Source organism: Belonocnema kinseyi, chromosome 4, assembly GCF_010883055.1.
Source record: "Belonocnema kinseyi isolate 2016_QV_RU_SX_M_011 chromosome 4, B_treatae_v1, whole genome shotgun sequence".
Lineage (NCBI taxonomy): Eukaryota > Metazoa > Arthropoda > Insecta > Hymenoptera > Cynipidae > Belonocnema > Belonocnema kinseyi.
The window spans coordinates 104,950,705-104,976,721 of NC_046660.1; the positions used below are offsets into that span (position 1 = coordinate 104,950,705).

At 26.3% G+C, this 26,017-nt stretch overlaps 2 protein-coding genes across 2 annotated transcripts; both read right to left on the reverse strand.

Annotated features, from left to right (window-relative positions):
- Positions 1–344: 344 nt before the first annotated feature.
- Positions 345–18,241, reverse strand: LOC117170687 (WD repeat-containing protein CG11141). The gene is made up of 10 exons (XM_033357656.1): positions 18,122–18,241; positions 17,543–17,772; positions 17,255–17,410; positions 14,316–14,447; positions 14,072–14,232; positions 8,550–8,685; positions 8,169–8,472; positions 7,922–8,078; positions 5,291–6,141; positions 345–1,127 (listed from the first exon to the last, which is right to left on the reverse strand). Exons 2-10 carry the CDS (start codon positions 17,765–17,767, stop codon positions 1,039–1,041), a joined length of 2,211 nt encoding a protein of 736 aa, XP_033213547.1. The 5' UTR covers positions 17,768–17,772; positions 18,122–18,241; the 3' UTR covers positions 345–1,038.
- Positions 18,140–26,007, reverse strand: LOC117170688 (tRNA-dihydrouridine(20a/20b) synthase [NAD(P)+]-like). Its single transcript, XM_033357657.1, has 5 exons — positions 25,913–26,007; positions 25,487–25,611; positions 25,198–25,395; positions 20,815–21,645; positions 18,140–18,197 (listed from the first exon to the last, which is right to left on the reverse strand). Exons 2-4 carry the CDS (start codon positions 25,561–25,563, stop codon positions 20,871–20,873), a joined length of 1,050 nt encoding a protein of 349 aa, XP_033213548.1. The 5' UTR covers positions 25,564–25,611; positions 25,913–26,007; the 3' UTR covers positions 18,140–18,197; positions 20,815–20,870.
- Between the last annotated feature and the right edge of the window lie 10 nt (positions 26,008–26,017).

Genomic DNA, 26,017 nt, shown 5'->3' on the forward strand with positions numbered 1-26,017 from the left:
GATCAATTAATCGATTTTAACAGATTTACATATTCCGCAGGTGCAAAAAGAAGCTGTCGAAGAAATGATTCAATCTTTGAAAAATATAAACAATCCAGAATATTTAATTCTTCGTCCGGAATCAAGAGTAAAAATAGTATACGCTGATGATAAAGTACCATATAGAGCTCAAAAATGTTTAAAACGCTCTAAAATTGCTTTAAAATACCATCTCCAAGACACACAGTCATTCACGCATTATTACCATGCGTAAATGGGAGATTTTTCTGATGAGAATTCGTTCTAAATGTAAATCTCATCCTATATGAATAAAAAAATTGTTAACTAAAACGCCAAATCTTTAATTTGGAAGTATTTCTTCCTTTAATTCTGCACATTTTTGATCTGAGAACAAAGTACACACTAACAGATAAAAATATTGCATATTGCGTACATTCTCGAAATGTAAATTATGACTAGACCAGAAAAAATAATACAAATTAGTACAGAGTAAATATGAAAAGATTGTTATATACATATAATTGAAGCACGATTATATTATAATGTACGAAAAAACAGATGTGATAAAAAATTCAATAATTCATTGTGCTCAGTCTAAACACTAGTAAAATGCATAAAGTAATATCCATGTCATACAGAATTTTCCGGATACATGATTGTATTTGCCTAACTAGTCTACTCAAATAAAAAAAATAGAGAATATCTGCTTCAATACTTTGAATTTGAGCTTGATGTGTATAATACCAAATACCTCCTGCCTTTTTTAAAATTATTATCGAAAAAAAAAAAAAAATCTTACAATAACATAAATTCTAGCAAAAAAGAAATAGGATGGGTAAACCCTTGGAATATAAACTGAGTTTTTTCGACTCCTAAAAGTATTTTACTTTCAAAAGCCACTGATAGATTATCTTTTAATAAACTCTTATCAAAAACTTAATGCTATAAAATGAAGAATAACACCTAAAAATAATCACCGAGCTAATCCTTCAGTCTAGAAAATTTCCCATTTTAACTACTATTGGATTTCGAAATTATTCAAGGGTAGTTCACAAAAACCCAATCTTCCTTCTCTTCTTTTCTCTTTTCCTCGTACACAACTGTTGACACAAACTCTCGTGAAAGATCTGAAAATATTACAAGAATTGAATTCCAATTTTCTTTTCAATTCTAAATCCAATTAAAATTGTTTAGTTGTGAACTTGACATTCTTAACTGGAAATTTTTGTGACCTATGTAGAACTATTATACAGTTTAAAGTAAAAAAATTTCAATTTTTAACTGAACGAAATCGAAATGATAAAAAAGTAATTTTAAATTAATGAAATTAGAAAGTTTTTACTTCATTAAGTATTCAATTAAAGCAGTTCTAATTTTAAGTATACAAAATTTGTAATTAGCCAATGAGGAAACGTGCAAAATGAAATTTTTTAACTTTAAGAGCTTCAATTAAAAAATAGTAAAGAGCAATTCCACATCAAATTTTAATAATTTTGATCAAAATTTGAGTATCTGTTTTTTAATATATTTTAAGAAAATTCCTACAATAATTTTTAAAGATTCGAAAAACTTAGGAGATATTAAAAATGAAAAATGATGGTCCTTTTTTTAACTTTTATAACTATGGCGATTTTGAGGATATTCAGATGTATATATTTTACTTTTCCATACTAATACGCAGTTTCGAAGAAATACTTTTTGAAACAAAAAAATTTTTAAATTGATTTTATAAAAAATCTTCTTTAATTTCTTGTATTACAATATCCTCTAAAGGCCCTGTAAATATATAAATGAGATCGCTCTTAGTTTTCGAGAAATAATTGATGCCATGTCAGCGTAACCTCAAACAAATTTTTTACAATTTTTTCAAATCCAACTTGCGTTCACGCTAAACGCGATATCAAGTTGAAAGTTATGGGAACTCAATAAAAAAGCAGTTTAAACATTTGCTTTTGAAAAATCCCGAAAAATTTCAATTTTGTTGTTAACAAATATTTTTCGAAAATTGCGTCCTATTATAAATAATTAAAGGTAAGTACTTCGCAATATCATCAAAATCACGAAAGTTATTAAAGTTTAAGAAAAAAAGGATCCAAATATTCAATTTTGAATATCTCTTAAGTTTTTTTTTTTTATTTTTTCACAAATTATTTTCGCGTTTTTCTTTCAACGCCTAAGAGAACGGATACTAGAATTTTTATTAAAATTACTAATACCAGATGAAATTTTTCAGATGATTTGACATGGAATTGCTCTAAACTAAAAATAATTCTAATTAGTATTTAATGAATTAATCAATGAATGTTGGAAGGAATGAATAAACAAATTTATTCTTTATTTTCTAAATTGATTCCAAATGCTAGAAATGTTTAATTATTCAATTGTGAAAGCATGAAAATTATTAGTTATTTATTATCGATTATTTTCAAATTGAATTGTTTTGTTTTGAACACTTTCAGCATGGAAAATCTCAAATCTAATTTCTTTAACTTTAAATTGTTGTGTTTACATTATAATTTTCGCGAAATGTTTCAAATTCAGCTGCTGCCAAAATAAAATTTACTTAAATTTTAATGCCTATTTGAAATATTTTTAGTTTTAAGCTCATTAGAGAAAAAAGTAAACGCACAGTGTCAGCTACATGATGAATTAGTATTAGAAGTCTTTATTTCATAATAATTTTTCGTGAGGAATTCAAAGGTCAATATAAATGGTCAAAATGAGATATTAGTAATGAAAATTTGTTATTTTTTTGTAAAGATAATCATAAAATTAAAATTAAAAATTAAAAAAATATGTACAACTTTTTTTCACTGTGACAAAATATCATTAAATTAAGCGAAGCGTCTATTCGTACAGCCCGCCGGACTAGATATAGTGGCATGATTGGAGAGGCTCCCCCCCTCCCTAAATTTACAAAATTCAGAGTGGCTGTTTTAATTAAAGAAAAAAATTCCGGTTCACAAAAATTTTTCACGGTCAATGACATTTTAAAAATCTATTTCTAAAGCTACACATTTTTTCATTTTAAGCAATAAAAACCGAGCTGCAAATTAAAGCACTCGAAGTGGAACTCTTGAATTTAAAATTTTTTAAACTAAAATTTAAGCATTTCGTAATTCAAAAGTTTTGTATTCAAAAGCTTAATACTTTACACACATAAAATAGAAGCTACTCACAATTTTGAACAGAAAATTTTTTAATTAAATGCAGTTAGGCTGCCAAATTAAAAATGTGAGTAATTTCTTCAAGAGAATGAAGGATTTATTTTGGTCATCCGTTCATTTTTGTATAGCTTTTATTTTTAAATAAAATAAAAGTGTCGATACATAATACCGACGTTTCTACACGGCTTTGTGTCTTTCTCAAGGCTGAATGATGCAGGATACAATTATTATTAATGAAGTAAAATTGTAGAGGTATAAACTGCCATTGTTGATAAAAGTCAAAATAAAGTCAAAATTTTAAAAATTTTGTTTATAACCTCATGCGGAAAAGAAGCGGAGGTTAAACATTTTTAAACAAAAACGAAGACAGAAAAACGTACAAACAAAACTTTTTTTCAAATTGTGACATGATGAAATCATGTCGGTCGCAAACAAATTAACAATTTAAAAAAAGCTTTGTTTGTACGTTTTTCTGTCTTCGTTTTTGTTTTAAAATGTAGAACTCTAAGTATTTTAACCTCCGCTTCTTTTGCGCATGAGGTTATAAACAGAAGTTTTAAGCTTTTGACTTTATTTTGACTTTTATCAACAATGACAGTTTATACCTCTACAATTTTACTTCATTAATAATAATTGTATCCTACATCATTCAGCCTTGAGAAAGACACAAAGCCGTGTCGAAACGTCGGCATTATGTATTGACACTTTTATTTTATTTTAAAATAAAAGCTATATAAAAATGAACGGATGACCAAAATAAATCCTTCCTTCTCTTGAGAAAATTACTCACATCTACAACACGTTCGAAGAAAGTCTGATCCTGATAACAACAAAAAAGTATATTCTTTTTTGAAGTTATTTATAAGTTCTCAAAAATTTGAAAGTTTTTCTTTTGTCTTTTGATCATCTTATACAAATTAAAAATGTTAAATTTTTATAAATTATAGAGTTAAAAGATTCAGATTCAGTTCAAAAACTTTAAATTCCACGATACCATTTTCAATGCTTTAAATTGAAGAATCAATCAATGAATTTATTATTTTCAAAATCATGATTTTAAGCAATTTTAAACAATTTTAAGCTAAAAGCATTAAAACTAGAATGATTACATGGTTTTATAAACTCAATACTTCTTAAATTAGAAGCTAAATTATTTTAATTTTAAATAGTTTAAAAATCCTTTAAATACTTCTGAATTTTATTATTTGTGTCTGTGTGTGCGTGTGGGGGCGGGGATTATTTCTTATTTTTTTACATAACTTCTAAGCATATCTTAAAATGATTCTAATTTTTCCTATCATTTCTTTTAATCCTGCTAAATTAAAACAAAAATCCTTAAAATGTTCCACATTCATTTTTGATAATTTTGTAAATCTTTTTAAATATTCTCTGTAACTAAAATTTTCAAAATAGAAAATAATTGTCAATTTTCTTAGGAAATGTTTTTTTTTCTTCTGAAACCTTTCAAAATTAATAAAACGATTCTAAATTTTTTTTTTTGAAATCTGCTAAAATATATACTTGATTTTAAATTAGGCCCTGAACTATTTGTACCGAAATTCTGGTACGAATAGCCGGATTCTTTCGGTACACGTAGACAATTCGTTGAAAGTTCGACGTTTAGTTTTTTTAGTTTTGAATATTTAATTTATAATTAGTGATTTTACATCAACATTCATATATTTCGAAGTATTAAATAATTGCTCTTTTTCTTAATTAAAAACTTTCAAACTGAATGGTTTGAAAATGGAATATTTTAGACTGAAATATGTGAAATTTAAAAAAAGCCTTTAATTATGAATACATTATTTTGAATTTATTTTAAAAATGAAAGTAGTTTAAAATTCTTTAAATTAAAATTTACCCTTAAAAATTAAAAATCTAGAATGTACCATTTTTAAAGTGAAAAATTTTCGAATTATGCATTCTAAACTGAATGATATCATAATAGAAAAAGATGACAATTTAACTATGTAATTATTCAGAAAAACGATTGAAATCAAAGTTGGACAGTTTTTTTTTTCTAGAAATTTGTCAAATTCACTGGCATTTCCCGGTCCAGCGGCCACCCTGAAAATTGTATACGATCCGCCGTACGAATATCCTTAGCCTAAATTAAATACCATTAAATCGAAGTTCTGGTTCCACGCTGATGGTCGACGTAGGCGGCTCAACTGCTATATCGACATTATTATTTTCACTGAGCTCGGTTAACTTGCTTTGCAAAAGTATTTTGCTGCACTCTCCCAAATCTTCGAGTTTTTGCAATTCCGTTTTATAACTCGCGTCTTCCTCTTCAACAGATTCAGTTTCCGTGCGATCGGTTTGTTCATCTGGCTCCTCGATTTCTTCTTTCAAATAGGAATACGACTCGTTTCCATTAACATTGCAACTAACGTACGGAATTGTATCGATCGAATTCAAAATATCCGAATCGGTCGAATAAATGCGACTTCCTGTCATGTATTCGGAGAGATCAAAATTTAAAACGTCGGCTAGAAGTTTTTCTTTGTCCTCAACATCCTTCTGAATAGAATCTAAATTTCTATCTAGTTTCAGCATCATTTCATTATCAATACTCAAGGTGAGAAGAGAAGAATGCGTTGTTTTCGTTAAATCGTTATCTAATTGAAATTTGGTAAAATTATGAGGAAATTCATTGTCTGAGGTTCCGTTTTCGTTGCCATTAAAAGTCTTGCCCAAAGATTTCTTATTCCTGCGCTCAGGAGTGAACACAACATCCTCGAATTCTTGTTCTGCGATTTTCTGAAATATGCGTCGACGGTCATTTCGTTTCTCATCATCTTCTATCGAATTTTTCCCGAAGGCTTCTACTCCAACTCCCAAGGTTGAATCGTTTTCTGTTATCAAAGGAGTTTCCAACTCTAATGGAACAATTGGTGGTATCTCCAAGGCTTCCTCCGCATTCACTATTGACGTTATATCTGTTCCTATTGTCACTGACGGCAAGACCCTGAAAATAAATTCAGTTAAATGCAAACAATTGTATAATCAGGTGACAGGCTTGCCACGGAAGTCTAATTTAAAAGAAACATAACTTTTGCTGGTTTAATCTGGAAAAACTTCTAGGTCAACTTTATACAAAATCCAGTCAACAATTTTACCAAAATGGAACCAAAAATATTTAAATATATTTTAAATTAAATTTTCAATTTTTAAAAATTGTATTATAAAAACAAACAAATTTTCTATAAAAAACAACTGAATTATCAAATCAAAAATATGAAATTTTGATTAAAAAGTTTATTTTATACCAAAAAATACGAATTTCCAAGAAAATACAAGAATTCTCAACGAAAAAGTTGAACTTTCAACTAAAGTAGATTAATCGGCAACAAAAACAAAACGAATTGTCAACAAAACAGTTCAATGTCCAGCCAGAGATGAATTTTTAACTAAAATTTTAAATCGTCAACCATAAAATGCATTTTTAAGAAAGTATTTCAACTTTAAAACCTCGTTGTTAAATTTTTAATCAAAAAGGTGAATTTTCAAACAAAAGATTAATTTTGTACAGAAAAAATTTTTTTTCACAAAATTCAAAAGTTCTCAACCAAAAAGTTGAATTTTTAACTAAAAAAGATGAATTTTTAAACCGAAAAATGACTTTATTACCAAAAAGATGAATTTTTATTAAAATTTAAGAGATATTAAGCAAAAAGTTGAATTTTCAATTAAAGAAGAATTTTAAAACAAAAAGATTAACTAACTATCAAGAAAGACGAGTTTTCAATAAAATTCCAAAATTCTCAACCAAAAAGTTGAATTATCTACTAAAAAAGATGAATTTTTATAGAAAAAGCTTAATTTACTACCAAAAATGACGAGTTTTTAATAAAATTCCAAAATTCTGAACCAAAAAGTTGAATTTTCAACTAAAAAGAAGAATCTTTAAACAAAAAGATTAATTTCCTACCAAAAACATTCAACACCTGAAAAGCAGTTTTTGCGAGACCCCCCCCCCCCCCCCCCCCCCCCCCCCCCCTTAAACGTTACAGTGATAACGTAGTATATGGACGATCCCTAAGACCCCAAATCAATCATTTTATGCTATTTAATCAGAAAAATTTATCCTCGTAGAACGCTGTGTTTTTCTTGTAAATAATTTTCTCTAAGTTTGATAATTCCTAATAATTATCCTCTTCCATCCCGAACGGACACAGTATCAAGATTTGACACATTTTAGACGTTACAAATTTAGAAACAGATCATTTCGGAGTTAAAAAAATGTGCATAAATATTGTATATATAACACAGAATTAAGACATTCTATAACAAATGACGCCGAAATTATTCATAAGAAAAATTAATTCCCTCAAGTGTACAACATTCTAGGGGAAAAAAAAAACAAAAATCGAAGATTCATTATTATCCCTTTTTACGAAAAATGTATTCCACGCCCAAAATGTATTAAAAATTCGTAGAAATTTTCGTAAAAAATCATAGATATTTCCGTAGAAATTCTTCGACATTTTCATCACACTTCATCAAAATTTTCCTACAAATTCATAAAAATTATTTCCAACAGGTAACGTCACATTTCGCGAATTTAAAATTGACCGTGAAATACTAAAATAATTATTAAGACTTCAAAATAGGTACGAATAAAAAAAAAATAAACTCTTTTTAATTTTCGTGGCTTTTCCCAGTTTTTCAAAACTTTTTTGAAATGCATGACTTTTCCAGGACTTCGGGTCCTGCAGCAACCCAGGATGAAAAAGTTTACGACTTACCCTATCGCTTGAATAATATTCGTTGGATTAATTTTATGGAAAGGAATGGCAGGAACAATTGCGCTCTCCTTTAATTTGGAAGTCAATTCCAAAATTCCCGTCGTAACAGGCTTGCTAATTTGAGCAAGAGATATTGAATCCATCATGGAGTCTGCGTCTGCAATAAATTGCGGTCATTAAATACTCTAGGTATTACAAAAACCATAATTTTTGTTTTAAATTAAAAGATATTTAGATTCTAACTCACTCGGAGCAATGATATTGTTCTCAGGATGATAAGCGATTCTGATAATATTTCGTTCACCTTCAAGGATAAAGATTTCATCCTTGGTGCACGCGACATCAGTAACGTGTCGCACATCACTTACGGAAAACATAACATTTATATTAGTTGGATTTAGGACGTAAATAACATCTTCGCTGTATGTAACCAATAAATCATCAGAGAATGGCAGAACAATGCCAAAAGACGGTTCTCCTCGACTTTTTCGTGCACTTTCTGGCGCTGGGTTTAGCAATTCTACCTCTGTGTGGCCGGAACGAATCGCATCCTTTAAATAAATAAGTAACAGGTAAAAGAGAGCTGTCTTAGAAAATCAATATATATGAAATTATTTCGTTTCTGCACCTTAAACATTAGTGTTTTGAGCACAGTTCCTTTTTTATCAGCCTGCCAAAGCCTCAAGCTGGGTCTCCCTGCATAAATCACAGGTTCTTGTATGTGACTTTGTCGATTTCCAAATACTGCTCCTAATTTTCCTAATCTGTGAATAATTAAGCATATCATTTGAAAATAATGATGTCGTATCGATCATCAATCGAATCGCATCCGTTTAGCAGTAAATTAATCTTTTTGTTTAAAAATTATTCTTTTTTAGTTGAAATTCAACGTTTTGGTTCAGTATTCTTGAATTTTGTTAAAAATTCATCATTCAACTTTTTGGTTTAGAATTCTGGAATTTTATTGAAAATTTGTCTTTTTTGGTAGTAATAAAAATTTAACAACTGGATTTGAAAGTTTAAACACTTTCTTAAAAATGCATTTTTTTTGAAGATTCAAAATTTTACTTAAAAATTCATCTCTGGTTAGGAATTGAACTATTTTGTTGAAAATTCCTTTTTTTGGTTGGAAAATTACTTTGCTCATTGAAAATTTACCTATTCCATTTTTGGTCGAAAATAGTTATTTTTTAAGTAAAAATTCAACTTTTTATTAAAATTCAACTCTTTTGTAAAAATCCATCATTTGGTTAAAAATTTAACAACTGAGTTTGAAAATTGAACTACTTTCTTAGAAATGCATTTTTTTGGTTGACGATTCAAAATTTTACTGAAAAATTTATCTCTGGTTGAAAACTGAACTATTTTGTTGAAAATTCCTCTATTCTTGGTTGAAAAATTACTTTAGTACTTAAACATTTACTTACTCCATTTTTGGTCGAAAATGGTTCTTTTTTTAAGTAGAAATTCAAATTTTTATTAAAATTAAACACTTATGTTAAAAATTCGTTTTTTTTAAATTAATCTAGATTAGTTGAAAATTCAGCTTATGGGTTCAGAGTTCTTGAATTTTATTAAAAATTCATCTTTTTGTTAATAAACTAATGTTTTTATTTAAAAATTCATCTTGTCTAGTTAATAATTCAACGTTTTGGTTAAAAATTCTTGAATTTTGTTCAACATTACTTTTTTCAGTAGAAAATTAATCTTTTTGTTTAAAAATTCAATCTTTGTGATTGAAAATTTAACGACAAGGTTTTAAAGTTGAAATACTTTCTTAAAAATGAATTTTTTTATTGAAGATACAAAATTTTAGTTAAAAATTCATCTTTGGTTGAAAATTGAACAGTTTTGTTAAAAAATTCCTTTGGTGATTAAAAATTTACCTATTCTATTTTTGGTCGAAAATGATTATATCTTAAGTAAAAATTCAACTTTTTGTTAAAATTGAACTCTTTTCTTAAAAATGCATCTTTTTGGTTAAAAATTTAACAACTAGGTTTTCAAGTTGAAATACTTATTTAAAAATGCATTTTTTGGTTGAAGATTCAAAATTTTAGTTAAAAATTCATCTGAGATTGAAAACTGAACTGTTTTGTTGAAAATTCCTTTTTTTGTTGAAAAAAACTTTGGTAATTGAAAATTTACCTATTCTATTTTCAGTCGAAAATGGTTCTTTTTTAAAAGTAGAAATTCAAATTTTTTGTTAAAATTAAACTCTTATGTTCACAATTCGTTTTTTTTTTTTTAATTAATCTAGTTTAGTTGAAAATTCAACTTTTGGGTTCAGAATTCCTCAATTTTCTTAAAAATTCACCTTTTTGGTAATAAATAAACCGTTTTGCTAAAAAATGTCTATTTTTTAGTTGAGAATTGTTGAATTTTGTTCAAAATTCTTCTTTTTTTCAGTAGAAAATTATTCTATTTGTTTAAAAATTCATCTTTTTGATAAAAATTTTAACAACTAGGTTTTAAAGTTGAACTACTTTCTTAAAAATGCATTTTTGATAGAGATTACAAAATTTTAGTTAAAAGTTTTGTTAAAAAAAAAATACTTGTTTTTTGTTGAAAAATTACTTTGGGAATTGAAAATTTACCTATTCTATTGTTGGTCAAAAATGGTTCTTTTTTAAATAAAAATTCAACTTTATGTTAACGTTAAACTCTTTTGTTAAAAATTCATCTTTTTGGTTAAAGATTTAACAAATAGGTTTGGAAGTTGAAATAATTATTTAAAAATGCATTTTTTTATTGATGATTCAAAATTTCAGTTAAAAATTCATCTCTATGGTTGGAAAAGTTGAAAATTACTTTTTTTATTGAAAAATTACTTTGGTAATTGAAAATTTACATATTCGATTTTGGGTTGAAAATGGATCTTTTAGTTTAGTTGAAAGTGGAACTTTTGGATAGAGAGTTCTTGTATTTTGTTGGAAATTCGTCATTTCTGATATAAAATTAACATTCTTTACATCAAAATTTCATACTTTTGATTTTAATTCTTTATTTATTACCGAAGTTCATGATTCACCGCACGATCACCTAGACAATATAGGCATATTCGCATTCTTTTAACAGACATACCTGATATCTGAAAATTGGAATCCATTGCACTTATAATCCCTTCGCATTCAATGTCCATTCATAAATCGTCTATGTATTACTCTCATTTGCAAGGCTTCCATTTTAAATTTATTCAATTTCGAAGAATTTTAATCTGACATTAAAAACTTCGCAAATTTTACAGATTTGGCAGTAATTTTGAGTGTATCAATTCGCAAAATTTCGTTTAGGAACATTTTCTATGAATTTAAAATGATTTAACTATTAATGCTTTTAATTTAAAATAAAATAATTTTACCACCTAAAAATTCTAAAGAAATTCAGTTTCACACACTGAGAATTTGAAATTTATCAAATTTACACGCTACTAATTTAAAAATTGGCTAAAGTTACTACCTTACATATTAATCCCTTTTCTAGCGTTTGCAATTTAAAATTCATTAAATTTTTTTATTTTCAATTTCAAAATATTGTACAATCAGGCTAATAAGAGTTACATTTAATCACAAATTAATTGAAAAGTTAAGAATAACCATTGTTGTAAATACTGTTTGTAGCAAAATATATTAATTTGACGTACTTTTAAGGTTGGATTTCCCTATTTTTTTTTTTTATTGGTGCAAATCTTCCTTACAATAATACATGTTCGATAATAATCGGGGAAATACAACAATTTAAATGTTTATAAGCAGTATAGATAAACATATCAAAAGTTTTTGACAGCTACAAGTAGAAAAAAACTCGGTTTCTAAATTAAAATAGATTGAGAACGAATAAGAAAACTGCAGGCTAAGATTCACTCAGTGAAAATTCTTGGAATATTTTATATTTAATGCTTAACTATGATAAATTGTTCCTAAAAATATTTATTAATACATTCTTATTGACATTTTTGACTAACTTAAACATTTAAATTCTACAATCTCTTGAACATTTTGTGGAATCCTTTAAAATTTTTGATTACTTTTGAATTTATTTTAAAACTTCTTAACAATTTTTTAAACCATTCAAATTTTCCCTAAAACTTTCAATAAATTCTGCAAAATTAAAAAAATGCCTTAAAATCTTAAAGATTATTTTGTAACCAATTTTCAAATCTTTTAAAATCTTATTAAATATACTATAAAATTAATTTTAAGATCAAAAATCATTTTAATTTTTCAATTTGCAAATGAAATAACGGTAAACTGGAAAACAAAAAAATTTAACTTTCATAAATTTTACAGATCGATGGTTTTAAAAAAATACACAAGCTATAATTTTCAATGCCCTAAACTGAAGCTTTAATCAACTGATTTTATCTTGAAAGATACAATTTTTTGTTCAATTAACACTTTTTAAATTAGAAGTTAAATTCTTTTTATTTTAAATTGATACAAATTAATAATGTTTCATTGTTATTTATACATCGAAGTTTGTTTTGAAATCTTTTTATTATCTTAAAAGCTTAAAAAATCATTTTAAAATATCAAAATTTGATTTACAAATCTTTAAAAATATACATTTTCTTTAAAACTTTTTGGAACCATTCCAAATTTTAAATTATTTTTCCATCTATTCAAAACTTCTAAGTAACCATAAAACTGTTCAATTTTTATTTATTCTTCAAAATTTGTTTTTATTTTAAACCTTTTTTAAGTATTCTGTACAAATTAATTTTTTAAACAAAAAAATCATTAAAAATTTTCTCAGAAATATTAAGAAAATTTTGTCATTATCTTCAAACTTTGAATTTTGTTTAATTTCGAAATAACTGTTGAAATTACTTGAATTTTTCATCAAACTTTTTATTAATCCTGCAAGATAAACAAAAATGCCTTAAATTTTTTTAATTTTTATTACAATTTTTGAGATATTTTGAAATATTTTTAAATATTTTGAAATTCTTTCAAAACTTCTAAACATCTCTTAAAATTATTCAAATTTTTCCTAACATTTTTAATAAGATCTGCAAAATAAAAATGAACCCTGAAAATCTTCCAGAGTATTTTTTTTACAATTTTGGAAATCTATTTAAATACATATTTTTAAATATACTTTTAAGATTAATAACGTGGTTTATACAAAACAGTCCAGTTTTCTACACAGAAATATGAATGCTGAATGAATATGTAATTTCCAATTCAAGAAAATTATATTTTCAACCAAACTATTGAATATAAATTTTCTACCAAAAAACAGGACTTCTTTATATAAAACACAAATTTTTAAACAAATAATTGCATTTTCATCTAAAAAAATGTTTAACCATAAATGAACTAATTAAATTTTCAAAGTGAAAATTCATTTTTTAGAAAAAAAAATAAATATTCAACAAAATAGTTAAATTTTCAACCAAATTTAATTTTTAACCAAAAAAAATTGAATTTTTATCTCAAAAGATATATTATCAACCAAAAAACAACGAATTTTCTACAAAATAATTATACTTTTCTCGAAAGAAATTAATTTTTAACTACAAAAATTAGATTTTAACCAAGATTATTTTTCTACCGAAGAATAACTTTTTAGTTAAAATAATTAATTTTAAAACAAGTAAAGAACTAATTCGTCATCAAAACAGATCAATTTTAATCAAACATTTTAATCAACTTTCTAACGAAAGAAATTAATTTTTAAACCTACATGACGAAAAATACACAAATAAAGAAGTTGAATATTTAACCCAGGAAGATGCAATTTGCACCAAAATAGATGACGTTTTAAATTAAGCAGACAATTTTTCAACAAAAAAAATAGTTGAATTTTTGTTGAAAAAAATTTCAGTTTGAATTTTAAACATAATAATACGATTTTTAAATAAAAAGTAAATTTTCCTTGAATATACTTGAATTTTCAACCTAAGAAGACGATTTTTTAACAAAACAGTTGAATTTCAAACTAAACAGTTTCATTGGTATTAAAGATTTTTTGTAATAATTTAAAAAAAATCTAAATTCATTTTACCCATCTTTGAAGATAAATTGCTTGAAATTTTAGAGTAATAAACTCTATAGAAAATCTCAAAAGTGGAACTCAAAAGGAAAGCAGCTTCATTTTATCGTCGGGAAATTTTATAAATAAAAATATATTAGGTTCAATACTAACGTTTTTCGTTCCTTTTGGCCTACTTGCATAACTTTCCCTTTGTCATTCAAATTGACAAGTATCGTTCGAAATACTGTAGAAACTAAGAGCAATCCTTGTTGGTAACTGAGCTGTACAACTGAATATTTTTCGTTTAAAAGCTCAGATGACTTTGACAAATGCTGTAAGAATGAATTAAATCAGTTTCAGACACTGAATGCAATTTATTTGGATATTAATAATAATTGAAGAATATTTTACGTACCATGTAAAAGTCAATTTCCGTGAAAACCACTAAACCGTCTTGATCTCCACTGAAAAGTTTCATCCCATTTTTCGACCAGTCGACTGTTGTAACTGCACATTTGTGCAAACCTGCTATGTTATATCTTTCAACCTATAAAAAAAAATAAACATTAATTATTTATAGGGCTCGGACTCCTTTCAGAGATTAAAAATAGGGTCAATAGTGAAATAAATTTTGAAAAATTCTAGCAAAATAGTGACATGACATTTTTCAAATAATAAACTTATATGTTTATAAATCACGCAAGCCTCTGATAGACTGGAGAGATTTTTTAAATTCTGCAGAAGTGACATACGTTTGCTGGAAATGTCAAAAAATGCCTCTCTTTAGGATTACGGAGTAAAAGTTTCGAAAAAAGAATTCCAATTCGTAATATTTTTTTACTGAAGAATATTAGAACACCTATATAAGCTACCCATATAGAAAAATACATGAAGTAATAAACAATATGTTGTAACTTGAATTTTATTCTTTCTAGCATAAAATCTTATGTAATTGCTAGTTATATTTGCACAAATTAAATTAATATTAGGCCCATTCATTTTTTTAAGTGATAAAGCATAAAAAAATTGGAAAACCAGTATTATAAATAAATTTCAACAAAGAGTTTTGATCATATGTCATTATCTGCAGATTCAATTTAAAATACATGGAAATTGTACTTTGGAAGAGTGCGATTGAAATGAAAATGGTACAATTTTTTATTCTTATTTTAAAAATTGAAAAAAGCTAACATTTTATATAATCCGAAGCTTCGTAAATGAAGATTAATTTTAAATAATGTAGATTAATTTTTGTACATCAGGCTGTCTACTCAAATCCTGGAAGAAAATTCCCTGAAAATTATAGATTTTTTCCAAGTATCTCACATTTTTTTCAGGTATAATTTTTCACAGTACGGAGCCATTCAAATATTTTGAATCTCTTAAATAATGAGCTCAGAATACGTAAACAGTTTCGCGAGTTTATAATAGATGCTTTTTGTTCAGTTCATAAGGATTCAATTCATATGTTTTATTTAGAAACCGTTGAGAATTTTTATTACAAGATAGTCTTAAACATACAAGAACGATCAATTAAATCATTAATTAATCAACCAGAAAAAAGCAAATATTCAACCAAAAAGACGATTTTTCAACAAAATGCATGAATTTTTAAGGAAATACTTGAATTGTTAACTAAAAAATAGAAATTTTCAACCAAATGGTTGAATTTGAAATTAAAAAAGATCCATTTTTGACCATAAATTAAATAGGTAAATTTTCAGTTTAAACAAATTAACTTGGAACAAAAATAATTTTAAACAAAATGTTAAATTTTCAATTAAAGTGATGAATTTTTAACTATAATGATGAATCTTTAATTGAAATAGTTAAATTTTAAACCAAAAAGATGAATTTTTAAATAAAATTATGGTATATTTAACTGGATTAGTTAAATTTTCAAACAAAAAAAAAGATAAATTTACGAATAAAATTAACAATATTTGATGGGAATACTTGAATCTTTAACGAAAAAGACGAATTTTCAAACATGAAGATTAATTTTCTAGCTAAAAAATAGATTTTTTAATTAAATACATGAATTTTTCACAAAATAAATTAATTTTAAATTAAAAAAAAGAAAAATTTTCAAGCAAAAATTGGATTTTGATTTTAAAAATATTAATTTTTAACAAAAATGAAATTTACATTAAACAAATTTTTAGCTGAACTGATAAATATTTAACTAAAATGATGAATAATCAACTGGAATAGTTGATATTAAATCAAAAAGATGAATTTCGAACTAAAATGACGAGTCTTTAACTGTAATAGTTTAATTTTCAATCAAGGATTAAGGATTTTGTTGAATTCTCAAAAAAGTAGTTGAATTTTGAACTAAAAAATATCGGTCTTCAACTGGAACAGTTGAATTTTTAATCAAAGAAATTAATTTATACCAAAAAACACGATATCTCATCTCAATAAGGTAATTTTTCAAACAAAAATTGAATAGTTAAATTTTCAGAAAAAAAATTAATTTTAAGCTAAAGAGATTAATGTTTAACTAAAACAATGAAATATTGAACTGGAATAATTATATTTTGAGTTACGAAAATAATAAATAAAATAACGATTTTTAACAAAAATGTTCATGTTTCAACTGTAATAAATAAATTCTCAGTAAATCGACTGTCCGAATGAATTGCATTTTTAGCATGAAAGATTTTTCTGTCAAGTGAGAGAAAATATTACAAATAAACTGGTAAACTTTCCAAAATGACTTGAATTTTTACCATGAAAGATTTTATTGTCAAGTGAGAGAAAATATTACAAATAAACTGGAAAATTTATAACAAAGTACATAAAGGTTCAAGAACATACTTGAATTTTCAACTAAAAATGATCAATTTTATCAAAAAATAGAATAGTTAAATTTTAAATTAAAAAAATTAATTTCAAAAATAAAAAATCGAGTGTTCAACCAAATAGTTGAATGCAGTAATATAAAGCTAATTTTACAAATGAAGAATCATTGTTATCGAATTTTATATTGCGATAAAAGTAATTAAGTACGGTCGCAAAAAAATTCCATGACTTAAAAATAATCCCTGATATTTCCAGGGTTTACCAAGTATATAAAAATTCCCTGATAATTCCAGGTTTTCGAAGTGCGGTAGTAACCCTTTGGAGAATTTTCTGGTATATACTTATGTACTTGACATGGTGGATATGTTATTTTAATCAAACAGCGAAGAAGTTCGAAAATATTTTTTCATTTTTTAAAAATAGTGGCCTGGCTTAAAACAGTGTTCATAAAATATAAAATTGTGTCAATAGTGGCGTGAGTCCAATCCCTGAATTTAACACAGCCCAAATTTTGACAATAAAATTTTATTAAAACAGACTCAGTACCTGTTTCTTCTGTTTCGGTTTCAGACTCTCTGGCAAAGAGTCTGGAGGTTGTTTTGGTATTTGAAAAACTGTAACAATTCCTTGATCATTTCCTGCAGCAACCATGTAATCTACTGTTGAAATCACTCGAACACAAGTGATTACTGCACTAATATTCTGTAAATAAAATTAGTGGTAGGTTCTTGCATTTATAAATGAAAATTCTGTTGTTTTTTTTATTCAATTTTCAACTTTTAATACTATTATATTAATCATGCACAAATAGTAAAGACTCTGGTAAAGAAATACCTCGCATCGAAGTTTTTGCAATTCTCCATTTTCACGATTAAACCAGTAAACAAGCCCGTGATTCGTACCGATTGCAATAAATTCCGGCACGACATCTAGACAGGTAAAGTTGATATTTTGAGAAAAAATACCGTTTTGAATCTTTGCTGGTAACCTTTGAAGAAGGGCTGCAAGTGGGGCCCATTCTCTCAATAAGCCACTGTCTTCGCTCATTGGAGTCGTCATTTTTACTTGAAATTATTATAATGATTAATAAATTTGAGACGTGCATGACACACATTTAAATAATTAATATTCTGCAATATGTACTAAGAACGGAGTATTTACGGAAGCAATATACATTTCTATAGTGGCATGCATTCCTCAGATAATATATATTATAATTCATGAGATTTGCAATCATTTATAATAACTTGATAATTTTTGTACAAGATAATTCTTACAGCTTGTAGGTTAGGTTTAGCAATATTGAATAAATATCTCCTTTGCTACAAATATTTTTTACGCAAATAGCAAACAAAGTAATGTTATCATAGAATTAAATAGAAAAGAGCATAAGAATCGGCATTATGTACTTACCGATGACACCAAAGTTGTTCACTACAGCAAGTTGAAGTCGTTATCGTCTAACATTTTTTTCCCCTTTATTTGCACGCTGCAAGTATTATTTACATTTTTAAGGAGTTCAAACACACATATCTTATGGTCTATGATATGATATGGCATTTAAAATAAAAATAATCACATCCCGGTTCACGAGTATTTACTGCACACGTCAGAAATTCTTGGAAATTCTTTTATTGACAGATGACAGACGGGTCAAACTGTCAACTGGGGCAGAGTACAGCGTACGCCATATTGAATTCGCGGGAACTTTAAATTTGGTATATTGATCTCTTTATTTCGAGGTTCAACAATTAAAAACACAGTAATTTTAAATTCATATAATTTCCTTCTTTAATTTTATAACTTATAGAACATAGTTTTAATCGAATTTTTAATTTTAAATTTGTCAGGCCTCACATTCCCTATGAGATACAATATAGGGACCAAAGGGTACTTTTTGTAACGCTTATAAGGTACTTTTTTCGTGCTTGAAATTTAACAAATTAGGGATAAATTCATAAGATTTTAGATTAATTCAAATCACATTTAAGAGAATTCGAATGAATTGGACACAATTTTAAAAATCAAAAAGATTCTATTGATTTCCGTAAAACTGGAATGAATTTAGAGTAATTTAAGATAAAAGAAAAAAATTCGAGGAACTTCATAAAAATTCTCGGTGAATTGAAAAAAAAGATTGAAAAAATTTAAAACACTTTGAAAATATGAAAAAACGGCATTGAATTCAGTAACTTTGTAAAGCTTAAAAAAATTCAAGGGAATTAAAAAAATTCGATGAAATACTTGAAAATGTAATACGAGGTTCAGGATCAATCAAATAGAAACTTTTTAAAATTCAATGAAATCCCTTGCATTTAAGTAGAATTGAGTGAATACCAAAAAATTTTCAAATCTTTTCAAATCTTTAAAACACAACTTCTAGCACAAGAAATGGCTAATGACAACAAGTCCATTCAGATTAAATTTTTAAAAAATCAAACCAATTGAAATAATTTTAAGAATAGAAAAAAATTCCATTATGTGCACTGAATTTTCCGTGAATTTAGAGAAATTTAAAGGGAATGAGACGAATTATAGGAAATTCGCAAAAAATCAAGTTAAAATAAAAAAGCAATCAATAGAATTAAAAACATTTTAAGAATTTAGAAAAATATAAAATAATTTAAAAGAACTTAGGATAAGTTAATAAGAATTGAGGGCGAATTCCAAATGAATTGCAAAAAATATTTGAAAATCTCTTCAAATCTTTGAAATCCTACGAGATTCTTCAAGTTTTGTGAAAAATTCATTGAAGTCCATTAAAATATTTAAATCCCATAAAATTATTTAAATCGTTTGAAAATGCTTTGTACTCTTTTAATATACCCTAAAATATTCCAGTATTTGAAAGGCCTTCAAATATTTGAAATAAATATAAAGTTTCTGGGAATCTTTTAAAAATCCTAAAATATTTCTAATCCTTTGACAGTTTTTGAATATCCTCGAAAATTTTAAAGCCCTTGAAAACGCCTGGGAATCATTTTAAATGCCCTCAAATATTTGAAATCATTTTAAATCCCATTAAATTCCTGAAATCGATTAATAAACTTCTTTGTATTCTTTTAAAATAACCTAAGATACTTAAAATCCTTTGATAATCTTATCAATTGATCCTCTGGATCAATTAAATTAGGAATTAAATTTTTTGTTCATCCACAGAATTAAATAGAATAGAGTAAATTTAGAAGAATTCAAATGAATTAAAAAAATTCAAGTAAATTCATAAAATTCAAGAGAATTCTAAAGAATTGTAAGATAAATTATTAAGAATTCAGGGTAAATTCTAAATCTCTTCGAATCTTCAAACCTCTAATAAATACCTCACTTCTCAAGAACAAATTCTTTATAAATCTACTAAAATATTATAGAATCCGGTGAAATTCTATGACGGCATTTTCTGAAATCCTGAAAAATTTATTAAAATACATTGCGAGTTTTAAAATCCTTTAAAATAATTGAAATCCTCGGAAATCTTATAAAATTGCGTAAAATATTTTTAAATATTTTAAAGCCTTATACGTCCCGTAAAATCGTTCTCTATATTCCGAATTTCTTTATCCTAAAATATTTCAAACGCTTTAAAATCACTTCAAATGAATTAAATTCATTTGTTAAATTCCTTGAAATATTTGTTAATTCACTAAAATACTTCAAATTGAAAGCTCCTGAAAATGCCTTAGAAGTTTTAAAAATCCCCTCGAATTATTGAAATCTATTAAAAATTTCTCGGAATTTTTAAAAAGACACTGAAATACTTCAAAGAATTCAAGACAATTCAGAAATAGGAATAGACCTGAAAAGAATAGTGATTAACCAATAAGTTAATTTATTGAATGAAAAGTGACTGATGTGATATTTTCATCTAAAAAAGTGATAAATAGTGACTGTGTGCCTTATTATTTTTTATAGTTACATCTTACAGAAATTCTTTGATTTTTGCTATTTTTTAAAAGTTCCAAATTTTGAAAATAAGGCACTTTAGAGACCTTAAATGAATATAGGGTACAATGGTAGATATAGAGATATATGAGGCCTGAAATTTGTACATATTAAAATATTCATACGTTTAAAATTATAAGTATAATTGTTAAATTAACCAAAAATACCTTTATAATTCATTCAGTCGAAAAAAACTCTCATTCCATCAGAAAAATCTCATTTATCAGCTCACAAATAAATTTTCCAAAAATAAATTAGATAAACCATCATTATTGAGGGTCTCACTCTTCGAACAACGCTTATTCGCTGCAGATTGAAACACAAAGTCAATTTTTTCACAACTACTATTAGTCTCCTTAGGCCTCAATCCGTAATAGTCTTCTAAAAAAGTTAAAACAGAGTCCTTATCTTGTAAAACGTTAAAAACTTTCTTCTCCTTCTTAGGTAAAACTTTTTCCAGCATAAAAACCAAATGATGATGAAAAGTCAAAAAATTAGTAGACATGCTTGAAGTTATATCAAGCCAGTCTTGAACACAACTTAAAGGTGTATTTGAATGTCCAGAAAATAAAGCAGGATTGGTTAAAATTCCTCCTGCAGCCATCACTCCATTACATCTGGATTCCTGGTAAAGAAGCTCTGCATCTTCTAAACTCTTAACACCTCCGTTAGCAATCATTGGTATTTTAACAGAATCCCTCAATATTTTTAAACTTTCTAAATCGATCGGCTCGTTTCGCATTTCTGGTGTTCTTGCATGAACTGTGATGAAAGATGCTCCTGCATTTTCTATTGTTTGGCAGAGTTGAACCACTTTCTTTATATCTTTTAAGATGCGAATTTTCACTGAGACTGTGAAAGGATTAGGAATGCGATTTCGAACTTGGTATATTAAATCTTTTATAAGCTGAGGCTTGCTTAATAAATTTGCTCCGTACCCCTCCTTCATAGCCCAGCGTTGAGGGCAGCCACAATTTAAATCTACGCCGTTCGAATACCTGAAAATTAATTTTATGTTAAAATTGATTAATATTTTCTATTGCAGGGTGTCTACTCAAATTCTGGAAAAAACTTCCCTGACAATTACAGGTTTTTTCCAGGTATAATTTTTCGTGAGTTTATTATAAATAATGTTTTCTTAGTTTCTAGGAATTTAGTTAATATCACAAGATATTCTGAAATAAGTTAGCATAATAGATTAATTAAATAATGAAATCATAATAACAAATTTCTTTAATTTGTCTCTATAGTTCATGAATTTTGATAATAATTCAAATCAATTTTCAAATAAATAGGCGAATTTTGAACTAAAAAATAATCAAACTACCAAAAATTGTATAATTAAAGTTTCAGTTAAAAAAATTATTTTTCCACACAAAAAAAACAGATTTATTTTTAGAACAAACTTAATTTAACTTTTATCAAATTAGTTTTATTTTCAACCAAAAAGATGAATTAATTAATAAAATTATCAATATTTCATTGCAATAGTTGAATTTTTACGCAAAAAAAAAAATAATTTTCAAACAAATTATTTTATACATTTTATCTATTTAAAGCCATAACATAAAAAAAATAGCATAGTTGAATTTTAAACAAAAAAGATGAATTTTCAACTGAAATGATCAATCTTTAACTGAAATAGTTGATTTTTAACCAAAAAGACGAATTGTCAACAAAGAGGACGATTTTATAGAAAATTCGTGAATATTCAATTAATATGATAAATTGTCAACCAATAATTGAAGTTCAATTTTCAGTTGAAAATTGATGTTCAACTAAACAGATAACATTTTCCGGTGAAAAGAAAACTAATTTGCAACAAAAAAAATATTAATTTTTTTTTAATAGTCACATTTTCTAACAAAGTGATGAATTTTCAACTACAACTTTAAATCTTCGACTGGAAGAATTGAATTTGAAAAATAAAAAAATTAATTTTCAACGACAAACGAACAAATTTTCAACAAAATAGTTAAACTTGCAACTGGAGTAGTTACATTTTCAGAGCAAAAATCAATTTTCAGCCAAAGACCAAACAAATTTTTAACAAAATAGCTCCTTCTTTAACCAAGGAGATGGATTTTCAATGACAATAATGAATCTTTGTCAACAAAAAATAAATTTTTAACAAAAGAGTAACTCAACCAAGTAATTAAATTATTAAAAAAGAGATGAATTAGGAATAAAAAATTGATGAGCTGATATTTCAACCAAAAAAGATTAAAATCATTAATAAAAAAAAACTCGTGGAATTTAACCAAAAAGAACGAATTTTCGACAACATACATGAATTTTCAAATTAAACCGATCAATATTTAACCAAAAACATAATAGTTGAATTTTCAGTTAGAAAAATTGATTAAAGAAACAACGAATTTTCAATAAAATAGTTCAATACATTAATACAAAGCTACTTTTATAAATGAAGACTCATTGTAATTCAATTTAATATTGCAATTTAAAAAAATGAAGCACGCTCTCGAAAAAATTTCCTGACTTTAAAAAAATGCCCTAACAATTCCAGGTTTTCCAGGTAGAACAGATACCCTGTATTAAGTAAGAGTATTAGAAACGTCGAATTAATATAGTTTTCGCAGGGCGCCTAGCAATTCTTGAAAACAAAGTTTAAGGTATTTTTCACGTGTTCTAGGTGAAGAAATCAAGTTCTTTATGTTGCCTTTTAAGTAAATCAAATAATGAAATAAACGTTTGCTACGTTTAAAAACACTGATACATTGCATTTGTTTATTGAACCAAATTTTGAAATGAAAACAGAAACATAATTAAATGCACAATTCACTTATTTTTAGAGTTGTAGTGTGCCGTATTCAATTATGTTTAAAATTAAAGTATTCATAAAGCAGATTTATATTCAAACGGAATCAGAAATTTAATATTTTTCTATACTGCAGCATTTTATTAAATACTTTAGAAATATAAATTATTGATATAACACCAATATTCGTAAATTAGAAAAAATCACGAAAAACAAAAACCGTGTCATTAGAATACAATATTTAAATGCGATTGTTAATTTAGCTGCTGTTTTTCTCTGTATTTTTAGTTTAGAAATTCATTCTATTGGCACGGCAGAATCTAATAAAAAAACTTACAACGAATTAATATTGACATTGTCCATTTATAATTTTTATCAATTCTAAGTTGAATATCACAAAAAAATACATATATTCGTTAACATTATTAGTCACGTTTCAAATATGAAAATACTACTTACTCAAAAATTTTGAAAAGTGTACTTGCGCACTCTAATTTCCAAGCGATGGCACGTTATTTACAAAATATCTTTCTATTTTAAGTGGAGATGAAATAAAAACTTATAAAATTATTCACAATATTAAGGTCTGGTTATTGCAGCCTATAAAACAAAAAAGTGAAAAAATACAAAGTGTATAGGAATCTCTTTTATATGTTCTATGATTAACCAAGGATCAATTTTAGTTTATTTTTTTTTAATTTTCCAAAACAAGAACTATCAAATTTCCAACACAGGAAAATTTCCGGGTGACCAAATTTTTGAAATTAAACAATAAAAATTGTTTCAATAATTATAAAATAAATAACAAATAAACATACTTTTATTTGATGAAAACATTGTTTACTTATTTATTTAATATTAATATAATTTTAAAATTATTTAGATTTGGAAATTTTATAATCTGTAAACTTTCCTGTGTCAGAAATTCTATAATTTTTTATATTTTCAGGAATTTTTTATTTCGAATTTTTTTTCTTGTGAACTTTGCAGTGTTGGAAGCTTCATTTTTCGAGATTTTTCAGTCGTCCCCAAAATTATTTTAAATCCGTCATATAACATGACGCATATCAAATATAAAAATTTTAGAGGCCCGCGAAATTCCATACATTTTTTTGAAATTATTTAAAATGCCGCATAATTTTTTTTTTCGTGTGTTCAAATTACTTATAATCCTTTAAGTTCCATTGAAATCTTTTAAAATATTTTTCAATGCTTAGAAATCTGTTAAAATTCCTTAAAATATTTTGAAATCTTGTGGTACCCGACAAAATCTTTGTGAATAACTGGAAATCTTGTGAAATCCCTTAAAATATTTTTAAATACTTTGTCAGTCCTTAAAATTTTTTGCTTAATCGTCAACATCTCTTTAAATCTTTAAAAATCTGCCAAAATCCCTTGAAATATAAGTAAAAACTAAATTTGGTCTTTAGAAATCATTTGGAATCGTTTAAGATCTGTTTAAAGCCCTATAACATTCTTTGCAATCTCTTAAAAGCTCAAAATGCGATTGATCAACCCTTTGGTATAAAAGAATTAACGTAAATGATTTTTTTTATTCAGTGAAATGAAGATTTATTCTCTTAACATATTAGTTAACTTAAAAAGGCCTGTATTTGCAAGAACAATGCAATATTTCGCCATCATGACATAAAAAAATTGAATGTTAGAGGCGGATTTCATTTTCTAATTTAAAATGTAATAAATGAAGCAATTTCCAGACATTCAAAAGCCAATTAGGATTTCAACAACAATCAATATAAAATAAACTTACGGGGCAACCATTTCTGCAGCCTGGACGAAATCCTGGGGCTTATTAGCTGCAAATTGTACAATAAGTGGTCCATCTTCTGAATTTGTTGTAAATTCATTATCACGAGCTTTTGAAGATTGCACAAAAGAATCTGCTAAAATCATTGGTGTGAAACAAATTTCACAATCATAGCGTCTCACTAAAGCCCGAAACTGCAGCCTATTAAAAATAAAAACATTAATTTGTAACTAAAACTCATGTTACAACTCTATTTATATTGAAAAAATAAATATTCTTATCCTATACATACTTGCTGTACCTAACCATCGGTGCACATATTTTTGTGATTTTAGGATCTTCTAATATTCCTACAATATCGCGAGACATTTTTTAACTTTTCTAAAAAACCGACTCTCAAATGATTTGTAATTATTCCTGCAAAAAGCACAAAATATTTAAGAACGATGTAAACTGTCAGAAACACGTGTGTTTATATGATATTCCTATCATTCATATATTTTATTTCCTGATTCCTGACTAAAGACTAATGACTGCAATGAAAATGCAGCGAGCAAGGCGCGGTGAAATCATGGCAAATTTCTGGAAACTTGATGTAAATTCTCTGTTGTTCTTTCAGACTATCTTTACATTTTACAGGTTGTCAAGATGAAACTAAATAAAACTAAACATGAAACCACGAAACGGAGTACGGAGATGGAACATGATGACACTTAACCTCAAAATTTCCTGCACGTCAGGAAAGACGAGTGCGCACGTGCATTCAGTAGATTACAAAATAATTATAAAAATGAACATGAGGCACCGGTGTCCAAATTTGATT